General features: G+C 40.3%; 1 protein-coding gene across 1 annotated transcript; it reads left to right on the plus strand.

Annotated features, from left to right (window-relative positions):
- Positions 1–200: 200 nt before the first annotated feature.
- On the plus strand, positions 201–14,148 carry mtfmt (mitochondrial methionyl-tRNA formyltransferase). The gene is made up of 9 exons (XM_080053727.1): positions 201–432; positions 1,447–1,644; positions 2,880–3,002; positions 8,583–8,685; positions 9,254–9,329; positions 9,644–9,735; positions 9,840–9,918; positions 10,770–10,843; positions 13,834–14,148. The coding sequence occupies exons 1-9, from the start codon at positions 251–253 to the stop codon at positions 14,014–14,016; spliced, it is 1,110 nt and encodes a 369-aa protein (XP_079909853.1). The 5' UTR covers positions 201–250; the 3' UTR covers positions 14,017–14,148.
- Positions 14,149–14,517: the final 369 nt, after the last annotated feature.

Below are 14,517 nucleotides of genomic sequence, written 5' to 3' on the forward strand. Positions count from 1 at the left end.
ATAGGCATAATACATTCTTTATTATGTCTATAAAAAAGGGTCTACCGTCACGTGAGTAACCTGAGCATAATCCCTCCGTGTCCACTAGGTGGCACCTGTTTTTCTATCACCAACATAAACTAACCGCGAAGAAGAAAACGGACGCGGAAGTGTCATGGAAAACATGGCGGCGCCCTACGCCGACACATTTAGGACAAATCCCCTCTCCTGAACGCTAGACTCTTTGGACTGTGTTTGCTCCGCTGTGAGTATGTGGCCGGGCGGCCGAGCTGTGAGGGCCGTCCAGCAGCTGACCACAGGCTGGAGGGGGAGAGCAGGGGCGGGCTGTGTGCGGAGGCATCTCACGGCCTCATCACGACCCCCATGGAGACTGCTCTTCTTTGGATCAGATCACTTCGCCGTGGAGTCTCTCAAACTGCTCACATCCAGCAGGTAGGAGCTATGCAGTCACACAGCTGCTTACTGTCATGTTACATGTCTGTTTAAAGTCGGGGCAAGCTTCTGGAGAATGTTGACGATATGCTTCTTGTCCGTACTGTGAGTGCCCTGAAAAAAAGAATGTGGTGTTAATACACACAGCCGAGGCTCTGTAAACGGGCATGTTTACACACTACTGTGGGCCCCCTTTGTTTTTCTCACATTACATTGGCCTACAGGAAGCAGGTTTTTAGAAGATATTCACTGATTTGACTAAAAGTGATTTTATCAACAAACATTCTCGAGCATTGCTTACCCCACCATTAAGACACAGGTTGACAGGTGAAGATCTTAGGACAGAGCACCAGAGCACAATCATCACCCATATCAATGTAAATAGGCTACAGAGGCTACGTTTATATGTATGTTTTATTTATTTGTGGGAAAATTAGTTTTTATTCTAGGAATAGTTCAACATTTTAAATTTTTAGCTTTTTGCCTCACTCTCCGGCTCAAGAAAAGCTGACAGAAACCAGGGTTCCTGTAACTGTGTGTATTTTTTTATTTAGAAATGGGCAAAAGTCTCTCATCCAGGTTAGCTTAGCTCAAACACGGTAGTCAAGGGGAGCAGGTCAAAAGATAGACTTAACAACATCACTAGACACTCTTGTGTTATTGTTTGGACTTTACCACGTTATGTTATTTTTACGCAACAGTATGACATTTTAGAACCAAATACATACTTGACCATAATGGGCGCTTCTTGGTTTCTTTATAGTATTTGATTCTAAAATGACATAACATGTAGAAATATAGAGTGCAACATAGTAAACAATGTGTTGGGCATCCTCATCTTGCATTTTCATTGCAGCCATTCTACATCGCTGTCTAAATGTTTCAATGGTTTTTAATCTCTTAAAGTAAAGGACACAACAGAAGTTATATCGTGCACCTTTTTAAATGAATAAAAGAAGTGAGTGAGTGCATGACATAGCTATGTAAAGCCCTGTGTTGTGTGTGTGTGTGTAGGCGCTCCAGTGAAGGCATAGTGGAGTCTCTTGAAGTAGTGACTCTCTCCGGGGATGTACCAGTCAAGAGGTTTGCTCAGCAGAACCAGCTCCCTCTCCACAGCTGGCCTCCTCACACTGTGGACGGACGCTTTGACGTCGGAGTGGTGGTGTCCTTTGGCTGTTTGCTGCCAGACACACTCATCAACAAGTTCCCATAGTAAGTCTTCTATGTCTGGGACAGCATCCTCAGTGACACTGTGAACTTTAAAGGTGAAGTAAGCGATTTATTTATGTTAATATAAGTGTTAAATCGCTTTATTCATACAGTGATCACTTATATAGTGTTCGCGTTTCATAAAGCCGATCTCTAAGTCACTTGCTCTGCATGTAATCGGCAAATAAACTTTTCGGGGATCCCACTACTGATAACCAATCAGAAGAGAGAACGCTACAAACCGGCACCTGTCTCACTGCCGGTCCATGTGCAGATCGACAGATGGGTGAATGTGTATGCGCCACAATGGCGGAACAAGTACAAATCCTTCCCAATGTCTGTTTTGATGGTTTTTATCATATTTTATCACACTTATGGATCTGAGATTATGCTAGATAACTCGCTGCTTGAAGACCGCAGTGCATTGATGTGGACCTTTAACCTGATTATGGCTAATAGAAATCCCATAGCCTACCAGCCACTGTACTTGAATTGTCAAAGCTGCTGCAATTTATTCTAAGAATAGCTCAGTTTTTTCAAGCTCTGGCCATTGATTATTTCCTCTTTGCCGTTTATTTTGAGTTCTTAAACATGATTCTTTCTATCGTAAATATACAGTATTATAAACTATCAATGTCAATCCACTCTTTTATGGTTGGTTATGTCTTATTTTAAGCAATTTTCAAGTGATAGCCTTTGTTGCATGCCTCCAACAAAACACTCAACAAGTATTTCTAACCATTGATTCTATGTGTGGCTACATCAGTAACTGGCAACTCTTTTGGAAGAGAAAACAAAGGTAAACAGTAACATGATAACACTGGTTGGAGAAGTGTGGACTGTGTTTTTCCAACCCCCTTTGTTTCCAAACCAGTTTACAGAGCGTAGGCTGTGTATTAACACCTTACTTTTTTTCAGCGCTGCACACAGTATGGACAGATAGTGGACGGTGAGGAGATATTCACTGATTTTGACCCAAACATATTTTTGGATTAGAATAGCTGATTTAACCTTTTAACCTTAATTCCTACATAAAGCTTCAAACAAAGATGCACAACTCTTGGTTCAATAAAAGTCACGTTTTATTTTAATGTATACGCATTATCCCCAGAGCAACTGGATGGTGTTAGCATGGAGCCCTGGCTACCACCTATATTCACACATAACTGAGTCTAATCCACACACAAATAATGCCATTAGAAGCTGTGTTTTAAGTGTGTGTATTGTGTGTCTCTCAGTGGGATCCTGAATGTTCACCCCAGCCTGCTGCCCAGGTGGCGCGGCCCTGCCCCCGTCTTCCACACCATCCTGCATGGGGACAAGCTGACAGGAGTCAGCATCATGCAGATCCGCCCTGACAGGTACACAAAGGGACAACTCCACACACGACATTCAGACCCCGTAATCCACTTAAACTTGCACGTGTCGGTTATTTCGATTTGAGCCCTGTCCAAACCCCGCTTTTTTTTTACTCTTAATCAGCAGTGATTTATTTCCATTTTTTTTAATAAGAAATGTATATTTAAAACATTTGTTTACTAAAGATTCAAGTTATTTGTTTACTTACACACGGAAATATTTAAAATATATGTTTACAATAGATTCAAGTTATTTTTCTACTCGTCAAATGGCAATATCTAAAACCATTTATTTGACTTGTTATGAAGTGTTGAAGTTATTTATATTCAACTGTTTTAGATAACTTGATTTTCACTTCAAGCCAAGCTTTGATTTTAGTTGGAAACATCTATAAATATCCATAAATAGTTCATCTTTGCATTTCCCCTTTTTTTTCAAATCACAACGATAAAATACAGTATCTCACAAAAGTGAGTACACCCCTCAAATTTCTTCAAATATTTCATTATATCTTTTCATGGGACAACACTGAAGAAATGACACTTTGATACAATGTAAAGTAGTCAGTGTACAGCTTGAATAACAGCGTAAATGTACTGTCCCCTCAAAATAACTGAACACACAGCCATTAATGTCCAAAGTGCTTGCAACAAAAGTGAGTACACCCCTAAGTGAAAATGTCCAAATTGGGCCCAAAGTGTTAATATTTTGTGTGGCCACCATTATTTTCCAGCACTGCCTTAACCCTCTTGGGCATGGAGTTCACCAGAGCTTCACAGGTTGCCACTGGAACTCATTCTTGACGACATCACAGAGCTGGTGGATATTAGAGACCTTGCACTCCTCCGCCTTCTGTTTGAGGATGACCCACAGATGCTCAATAGGGTTTAGGTCTGGAGACATGCTTGGCCAGTCCATAACCTTTACCCTCGGCTTCTGTAGCAAGGCAGTGGTCGTCTTGGAGGTGTGTTTGGGGTTGTTATCATGTTGAAATACTGCCCTGCAGCCCAGTTTACGAAGGTTGAATGCACGTGCTCAGCGTCATATCCAGAGGTTGGCTTTGGAAAATAGACATATGAGTACTCCCAGCATTGCTGAAGGGCTTGAAGGGGTGGGGGGGGTCAACCTGTCAGTGCTCAGACCATACGCTGCACTCTGCATCATAGACCAGGCAAAGTAAGGCATTTTGGGGCCAAAAATAGAATAAATTGTAAAAGAATTTTTTTCAGCTCAGATAATTTCTATGAGGTGTCCAGAACAACATACTAAAAGTCCTAAGAAATCCTAGTTGGGGAAATATGTTTAATTCTCATCAATCCGAGATGTGTGCCAATAAGGCGAGACACCAATAAATCCCAATGGGGCTATTTTTTTCCTTTAGTCCTATCAAAATGAAACTTTACACAATGAAAGTATCCATGAAAATTTAAATGTTTTGTATTACAAGTTTCTTTGAAAATTTATTTTAATATGCAAATGAGCTATACACTAATCGTACACGCCCAAAATAAACCCAAATAGGCTTAATTTTTTCCTTTACTCCTACCACAATAAAACTTTACATAGTAAAAGTATACTTGAAAAGTAAAACATTTTGTATTACAAGTTTCTTTTTAAATGAATTTGAATATGCACATGAGCTCCACACTTATTGCCAATGGGTGATGGCAATGCTGCTTTTAGATTGGCCTCTATCCTGAAAAACTGCCTGGCTTACCTGCCAGGGGTATAACAGGTGCCTCTCATGAATTAGATTTGTCTCTTCAAATACCACTGCACGCAATTTGATAGCACTACATCCAATCAGAGCAATGAACAATGTGACGTATTAAGCCCTGTTCGTTTAGCGAACAGCGGGGTTAACTGTTAAATTGAACTTTTGCCGTGGTCGGTCGGCAAAACAGAACATTCCTCTTACTTGCTAATGAAAGATTTGAGTGCCGTCTTCCAAATTGTAAAGGGTCGAGGCCCCAGAGCACCATACATAGGGCTCTGGCCCGCCCATATCAGATAGAACCAATTAAAACGCAGCTCAGGATTTCTTGACATATTTAATGAGCTTCAATGGAGAGTGCCCAGACCAACAGGCGCAGCACATTTAATTTGCCAGCGCCTAGTGGCAGGTCTGGAGTTCCAGGCTAGTGCCATTCCCTTTCCTATGCCAAATAGACGAGATGTAGAATCACAGCCTGAAATGGCATGGAGAAAGAGGAGATTGTCACACACCTTGGGACCAAGTAACTCCTTTGTCTACTTTATGCACCATATCCGTCTTGTTTTTGTTGCTTTCTTTGGTTCTGGTGCCAGAAACAGCTTGTGTGCATTCAGATCAGCATGATGCAACAAGAGTACTAGCAAGTCTGTGTCATCACCTACTGAGACTGTGTCTTTTGTTCTGGCAGAGGCAATGGCAGTTTGGACAATGAGCACATCTGCATCGTGCTTTGCATGGTTTGTTATACACCATTTTTATCTTACAAGTTTCTTTGAAAATGAATTTTAATATGAAAATGAGCTATACTCTAATCAAATATAGGCTACCCAAAATATATCCGCATAGGCTTAATTTTTTCCTTTAAAGATCCAAGTGACTGCTGCAGATATTGCTGCGGTTGGTTGCATACACATTCAGTACTTTATGATTCCTCCTATACGTGAACCTATTGTGTATCAGCCACTGGCTCTGTTGCCAGCAGATAACAAAACATCACAGCTGGATGTTTTGTGGAAGACATCCCTACTCCTTCACTCTCAAAGGCCATCATGGTCTGGTATGATGCAGATCCTGCATCTTCTAGATGAACACCCTGGGAGAGCTTCAGTAACATTCCTTCCAATGATTGATCTTGATCCCAGTGATGAATCCTGCATATACTCAACATTGAGGTTTGTGGCAACTCAAGCTCTGCAGTATGATGTGACCCCTGTTCTGACGTTCGACCAACCCCTTCTGGAAAGCCTTGACCATTATAAGTTAACTTATAATACAAATGTTTTACTTTTCATGTAGACTTTCATTGTGTAAAGTTTTAATGTGGTAGGAGTAAAGGTAAAAATGAAGCCTATGCAGATATATTTTGGGTAGCCTATATTTGATTAGTGCATAGCTCATTTGCATATTAAAATTCATTTTCAAAGAAACTTGTAAGACAAAAAATGGTGTATCACAAACCATGCAAAGCACGATGCAGATGTGCTCATTGTCCAAACTGCCATTGCCTCTGCCAGAACAAAAGACACAGTTTCAGTAGGTGATGACACAGACTTGTTAGTACTCTTGTTGCATCATACTGATCTGAATGCACACAAGCTGTTTATGGCACAAGAACCAAATAAATTAATGTATAGCTGTCCCCAGACAAATGTGCAACATCACATCTCTCTTCCTGAGATCCTCTGAGATTGTCTTTCCCTTTTGGCATGTCTGACCTGTATGGGTTCACTTTGGTGAGCCTAAACTGACCTGGTTTTATCTCTGTTTTATCTGGTGCCGCCCAATTACTTCCCTAAAGATCTCTCATTACATTGGTCCATTTCATCACTCAATTTGGCCCACCTGATTGTGTTTACCTGCTCCATTTAAGCAATGCAGCTTAGGGTTCACAAACTTTTGCACATACAAAAGTTGTCAAATAATTTATTTTTGATCAGTTTTAACAATTGATTTCCGGTAAAGAAAAATGTGGAATTGATAAACAAAAATCTGTTATTTCATATAAAAAATACTGGTATTGATCAAAATTAATTAACGATAGTCAAAATAAATAAAATTCCAAAAGGCGAGTTAATTGGTCCCAAGGTGTGTGACAATCTCCTCTTTCTCCATGCCATTTCAGGCTGTGATTCTACGTCTCGTCTATTTGGCATTGGAAAGGGAATGGCACTGAAAAAAGTAAAAAATTACACTAGCTGGGGGGGGGGGGGGGGGGTCTAAAAGCAGCATCGCCATCACCCATTGGCAGTATGATTGGATATTCAATAAGTGTGGAGCTCATGTGCATATTCAAATTCATTTAAAAAGAAACTTGTAATACAAAATGTTTTACTTTTCAAGTATACTTTTACTATGTAAAGTTTTATTGTGGTAGGAGTAAAGGAAAAAATTAAGCCTATTTGGGTTGATTTTGGGCGTGTACGATTAGTGTATAGCTCATTTGCACATTAAAATAAATTTTCAAAGAAACTTGTAATACAAAACATTTAAATTTTCATGGATACTTTCATTGTGTAAAGTTTCATTTTGATAGGACTAAAGGAAAAAAATAGCCCCATTGGGATTTATTGGTGTCTCGCCTTATTGGCACACATCTCGGATTGATGAGAATTAAACATATTTCCCCAACTAGGATTTCTTAGGACTTTTAGTATGTTGTTCTGGACACCTCATAGAAATTATCTGAGCTGAAAAAAATTCTTTTACAATTTATTCTATGAAAAACGCTATTTTGCCTGGACTATCATACTGGTCTGCATGGCTGTCGTCCGAGAAGGAAGCCTATTCTAAAGATGATGCACAAGAAACCCCACAAACAGTTTGCTGAAGACAAGCAGACTACGGACATGGATCACTGGAACCATCTCTGTGGTCTGATGAGACCAAGATAAACTTATTTGGTTCAGATGGTGTTAAGAGTGTGGGGCGGCAACCAGGTGAGGAGTACAAAGACAAGTGTGTCTTGCCTACAGTCAAGCATGGTGGTTGGAGTGTCATGGTCTGGGGCTAAATGATTGCTGCCAGCACTGGGGATCTACAGTTCACTGAATGCCAATTTGTACTGTGATATATTGAAGCAGAGCATGATCCCCTCCCTTCGGGAACTGGGCCGCAGGGCAGTATTCAAACATGATAACGACTCCAAGCACACCTCCAAGATGACCACTGCCTTGCTAAAGAAGCTGAGGGTAAAGGTTATGGATTGGCCAAGCATGTCTCCAGACCTAAACCCTATTGAGCATCTGTGTGGCATCCTCAAACGGAAGGTGGAAGAGCGCAAGGTCTCTAATATCCATCAGCTCTGTGATGTCGTCATGAATGAGTGGAAGAGGATTCCAGTGGCAACCTGTGAAGCTCTGGTGAACTCAAGAGGGTTAAAGCAGTGCTGAAAAATGATAGTGGTCACACAAAATATTGACACTTTGGGCCCAATTTGGACATGTTCACTATGAGGTGTACTCACTTGTGTTGCTAGCACTTTAGACATTAATGGCTGTGTGTTCAGTTATTTTGAGGGGACAGTAGATTTACACTGTTATTCAAGCTGTACACTGACTACTTTACATTGTATCAAAGTGTCATTTCTTCAGCGTTGTCCCATGAAAAGATATAATGAAATATTTGAAGAAATGTGAGGGGTGTACTCACTTTTGTGAGATACTGTATGTACTATTTCATTAGATCAAATATCCCAGCTTTAATAGTTGAGCATATTTACAGTAAAAACCTTGTCAGTTATCTATGAGGGCAAATAAACAATGGAGGTCAAATGTTCAATTGTGATGTTGATTTGAGGGTTAAATGGCCCAGCCCTATAGGTCCCCTCACTACAAACACAAAGCATTGAGAACATGTCCTTGCCTCCCAGGTTTGACGTGGGTCCCATACTGAACCAACAGCTGCACCAGGTCCCCGAGCAGTGCACCGCTGACGAGCTGGGAGCACAGCTGGCCACCAAGGGAGCACAGCTGGTGAGGAGAGGGCACTGCTTCCTTAACCTTGTACTAAACAGGAGGGTGGCATAGGCTGTGTTCGGAAAGCCATACTAACATCCTCCCTCCTGCATACTCAACATCTATATACTACATACTGTCTACTTAAAGATCGATTGTGTATGCGAGGTGCGTCGAAACATTCACACTGAAAGAATTTCTTCTTCTTCTTATAAGATTCCGGCAGACGCTGTTTAGTGTATTACCGCCCTCCACAGGTTAAGGTATAGAACTAGATTTTGACATACAGTCCTGTGTTGTGCAGGAACTTCAGAATTGTAAGTAAAGAATTAAAAAAAAACCTTCCTTGTCGTTTGGAAAGACGCAATGCATTGTGGGGCGGTTGAGTAGGAAAAGTATCCAATCGATCCATACCCAAAATCTTCCCGGAAGTTACCGTAGTACTCATCCGGGCATTTCTCGCCTACCCAAACTCGCATACACAACCGTCACATACTCAAATTGACGTTAAAATGAGTATGAGTAGGACGTTAGTATGGCCTTCCGAACACAGCCATAGTTGATATATTTGTGTTCTGGATTTCAGCTGATGGACACTTTAACGACACTGTCTGAGAGAATGGAACACAGTGTGGAGCAAAGGAACGCAGGGGCAACATTTGGTACGTAGTTCTGAGCTACATACTGTACAGGTGCATCTCAACAAATGACGTCATTTACTTCAAAGAGTGACACCTTCATATATTCTAGATTCATTACACAAAGTGAGTCATGAATATGAAATGATCTAATTAATCTTGAATATACTATATATAAAGAGGTTTCACTTTTTGAATTAAATTACGATTACAAACTTTTCCATGATATTCTAATTGTTTGAGATGCACCTAGTATTTAGACTGAATCATTCTTAAGATAAAACAAAAGGAATTCTTCCAACTTCTACATGAATGCCCCTCCCCTCCCCCCCATACAGCCCCAAAGATTGATTTGTCCATGAGCTGGCTGGTGTGGGAGGAGCAGACCTGTGAGCAGATAGACCGTCTGTATCGGGCCATTGGATCCAGGGTGATGTTACTGATCTAAAGTTATTGTTAGGTGAGAGCCATGGTGTACACTAATGGGGTTAACTCTCATTGTATTGACTGGGCCTTCTCTCTCTAACACACCAGATACCTCTGAGAACCATGTGGATGGGTAGGACAATCAAGCTGCTCCACTGTGTAGGGAAATGTCACATTTCGTTATCAGGTAAGTTTATTCAAATCCCTGAATATGTCTCAATTCAATTCAATTCAATTGAATATACTAAATACATGTAACGCACAAACATAAAAATGCCCCATAAAACAAAAGGAATAAATTAAGAATAAAAATCTATATGAAATGCAATCAAGAACTTTGACATTTTGCAAGTTTTGTTGCAAAATGATCACTGTCACAACAAACCATGTGAGCTTTGTGAGCCATTCATTCATATGTGATACTATGTGTTCACAAACATTGGGCTCATCAGTAAAAGTTCACTTTAGAACGGGAATATTTTCAGGACCAGAGGCTGCACCCTCTTGAGTGACAGTCTAAATAGTGTGTGTGTGTGTGTGTGTGTGTGTGTGTGTGTGTGTGTGTGTGTGTGTGTGTGTGTGTGTGTGTGTGTGTGTGTGTGTGTGTGTGTGTGTGTGTGTGTGTGTGTGTGTGTGTGTGTGTGTGTGTGTGTGTGTGTGTGTGTGTGTGTGTGTGTGTGTGTGTGTGTGTGTGTGTGTGTGTGTGTGTGTGTGTGTGTGTGTGTGTGTGTGTACAGGCTTCCCAGGGTCATCAAATTCCTAGAAAAGTTATACAATTTGTGGAAACTTTTTCCAGACCTGGATTTGGTTTGGAAATAGCTGAATGTTCTGGAAAAGTTTTGAAAAACTAGATTTTCGTTAGGGTTAAAAGCATGTTTCCAAAAATGCCAAAACATGTCTAATGTTATGAGAAATATTTCCTTGAATTACTATTGTTTCAGGTCTTGCTTCTTCTTTCTTTACTATTGATCAGGGTATCAGCACCCTAAGTGCTGCTGAGACCCTGATCTGTGTCATATCCTCCCATGCTGTTTGCAGATCCCACAAGGTCTCCAGTCCCTGGCTCCGTCAGCTTTCAGAAGGAGACCAACACTCTGGCTGTCTGCTGTAAGGTGTGTCCAACTCCCAATCACCTAAACCTGTAAACTCCACCCACGTCAAAACATCCATCTATATGTAGACTATGGGGCTTTATTCATTCATTCCAAGTTGAATGTTATAGACAGCAGATTTTAGATTTGATAACCTGTAGTGTGTGTGCAAACTTGGAAAATATTACTCAAATCATGTGACAGCTGGGTGACAGGTAGGGGAGAACGGGGTTGGTAGGCATTGAATGGAATTGCTCATCACCAAAACGTCATTCCTACATTAAATTGAAGCTTAAGGTGTTGGCTTGAAATGTGTATCCCTCTCGGTTTCCAACGTATTGTAATAAAGAAGAAATGTATCATCAAAGACACCCTGACACATTTGTGACAACCAACCCCATCAAGGGGTCGGTTTTCGCACACTATGGCGTTGTTTGTCACAATGTTATCTTATCAAACAAAAAAGAAGGCAAGAAAGCAAAACTAAATTTGAAAGTGTAATTTCATTGTCAAGTTGACAAATAGGCCTACATAACTTAATGCATCTTAACACAAAATGTGCAAGGAATAAACGAACAGGAAAGCCATATTAAGACCAGCCTATGTAACAACATAAAGAACAAAAAAAATAGGTCTAACAATAATAGCCTACTGAACTAGGATACACACATCACTATCTGGGTTACAGTGATGACAAATGTAGGGTCTGCTCACTCCCACAAAGCAGAGATTGTGTGCCCTCTGGTTGCACATACAACACTTCTCCCTTACCTCCCCTGAACGGCTGTTGGAGAACGTTTCCATACAAACCAAACACAAACTATCCTCTTCATCTGATGAAGACTGCTCCTCCCGTCTCTTTCTCTTCTGTTGTTTCTTCCCCAGCTGGGGTGGAGTGCACTGGGGTGCAGTAGCCTTGGCAGCTGGTCTAGTTTGGGATGCACTGGGTCGTTTTGATTTTGTAGCCCTTTTTTTCTTTTGCATGCTAGCTGCCTTTTCCTGCTCTATTCTTTCCTTCTCTGGGGTGTCAGTGAGGATACAGCTTTATATTTTCTTTCGTTATTGGGTTCCTTTCCTGGCTGCAGCCTTTGGATAACATGTGACAACCAACCCCCCAAAAAATGTGACGACCAACCCCAACTGGAATTTCTCACTATTATCAAGGCTTACAACCATCCAACAGCTAGTTAGCTAGCTAGCAACAATATTAACTATAGCTTTCCCTTCACACTTTTTAAGGGTCACAAGTGTTTTGTTATAAACCCATTGCGTAAAAGCCTTGAAGAAAAATACTGAGGAGCTAGATATTTTCAATTTGACATGAAAAACACAAACAGTCCTCTCACCTTAAATTCAGTTGTCTAACTCCAAGGAGGACTATGTAATTGACCTGTGATCGCAATTCTGGATATTTCCATGCCAACATTTCACAGATAGCGCCTTCTGGTGTTGAGATATAACAAATGTGACAACCAATCTGTGACATACAACCCCATTCTCCCCTAAACCTTTGAGACAAACTTGGCCGCCATAGTCTTCATGTCATATTAAAGCAGGGTCGTCCAAACCTCTCATGCCAGGGTCCACCATGGTGAGAACGCCTCTAGTCCTGGGCCATGAGACTTCTCATACAAGAGACGGTCCAAATGAGTGAATCTGAAGTTCTTTATGGGAACATTGATGATGGGCTTTTTAGACTCAAGGGTTGACTTGTAGTGTATATTTTATGTTGGACCTCAGTCTGCTCACATAAGTTTTGTGGAGCCAGATAAACCTAGGGGATTTTGACAAGGATCAAACCTGGACTTTTTCCAACCCTCTTCAGAGCTTCAGGAGGCAACTTCAGAGAGGATCATTGCATTACAATAAACTCCTCTTCCTTATCAACAGAGAAAGGTCCTGGTCCCTTTTAAAGGGTTGTGAATTATTGAACCATATATAGGCCTATATTATTATTATTTTTTAATTAGAGTGAGCAGATAAGTCTTGCCGGCACTCATCTTGTATCTTTATCATCGATTATAATAAAGTTATGTCCAATAATTGTGAAAACACTGTAGAGGAATGTGTTCCACATTTGCAACTGAATGTCATTTCCACCTCTCTCCCTATCATTTCCTAAGAAAGGCTTTGAATACACCAACAAAACTTCTAAAGAATAACCATGATGTATATTTCCACAACATTAATTAAATCAGTCCAACAACAAAATCACATCTTTTAACCCAAATCATGTCTCCTCATTCTTTAACATTCTAGTTCACCGCTGTCTTTGGCGTGACTTACATTCTCTCTGAGTCAGTGCTCTGTTGTATTGACAGCAGCTTCTTAGGTGTTGAAAACTAGCATTTACGCTAATACACTGAAAACAATGCATCTGGTTCGTCCAATGATATGGTCATGTCCATGTCAAATAAAATCTAAAATAAAATTACCAAATGATAGAAACAAATCAAAGTAGAACTTAGTGCAGTTGTTTCTTGAATGAAAAGAGTTACAGCAGGTCAACACGGAGGATGTTTAGAGATTGTACGGATGGACAGCAAACAGCATCAACAGTAAATGGAAATACAAAATGGAATTCTTACTAAAAAAATATATCTCTGATAAAAGAGGAAAATGTAGAATAAATGCCTGTCCCTCATAAAGAGCCTGTTTCAAATAAAGGTTGATTGTAACCCTGTAGTGTTTAGTATGTGGTGACAATAGCATAACATTGCCTTTTCCTTTATATCAAGTCAAACCTTTTTTATTGTCAATTTTGATACATATGCAAGACATGCATAAGAATGGAAATGGCGTTTATCTCCGACCAACGATGCAATAGGAACGATACACAAAATATAGAGTAGAATAAGATAAAGATAAACAATATTTACATTAGATAAATAGTATTAGCAAGGGTACAAAATAAAACGCTGTATATAAAATAGAATAGAAAGTAAAAAGTAGATCAATTAAATTGAAAAATGTGCAATATTGACATCAACATGTATGTCCCCTCCTTACAGGACGGCTGGGTGGGATTTAAGACTGTTCTCCTGAAGAAAAGCCTGACCGCGGCTGACTTCTACAATGGCTACCTGCATCACACACCTGTACAGCTGTTTGTCAGTGGAGGAAGAGGGAGTGAAGCACATCCAATGAGGAAGGACTCAAAGTTGCAATGCAAAAACAATCATTCTCTCCCGTGATGTGAACACTCGCCAACGTGACGTCAACCAATCGGAATCCACTGCAGTTCATTTGTCTGTTTTAAGACATCTGCATGTATAATACATTTACTGTGCTATTATATTTGTACTGAGTACTGAGCAATAAAGTAATTTAAAACTCTAGACCGTTTTAGGAGTGATTGTTGTTAAACCCAGGGCCAGGGAGGAAGCCTAGTTATACATAGGCTACATCACTGCAAACTACAGTCTAGTTGAAGCAACGGAATATGCTACATCATGAAGTGTGAGGGCAATTGCATGATTTAAAGGTTTTCATGGTGTACTGTCCAAAAAAAAAAAAAAAATGTATTTCTTACAGTGCCATTGCTGAATCTCCTCTTTTCAGCCTCTGTTTGATACACATGTCTAGTCACCAGTGGAATGCAAAAGCCAATGTGCTAAAAAGAACTGTATGAGTTCTGCTTAACACTGGTCAGCAAAGTCACATTGTCAATCATTGTCATCATGTAAACAATAAGC

The sequence above is a fragment of the Ammodytes marinus genome (genome assembly GCF_949987685.1).
Source record: "Ammodytes marinus genome assembly, chromosome: 1".
Lineage (NCBI taxonomy): Eukaryota > Metazoa > Chordata > Actinopteri > Uranoscopiformes > Ammodytidae > Ammodytes > Ammodytes marinus.

Bases quoted from the DNA above. Each gene is read 5' to 3' on its own strand.
- mtfmt (XM_080053727.1), top strand. From the start codon at position 251: ATGTGGCCGGGCGGCCGAGCTGTGAGGGCCGTCCAGCAGCTGACCACA. The intron at 433-1,446 runs GTAGGAGCTATG...GTGTGTGTGTAG, and splicing joins AAACTGCTCACATCCAGCAG to GCGCTCCAGTGAAGGCATAG. The intron at 3,003-8,582 runs GTACACAAAGGG...CTTGCCTCCCAG, and splicing joins ATGCAGATCCGCCCTGACAG to GTTTGACGTGGGTCCCATAC.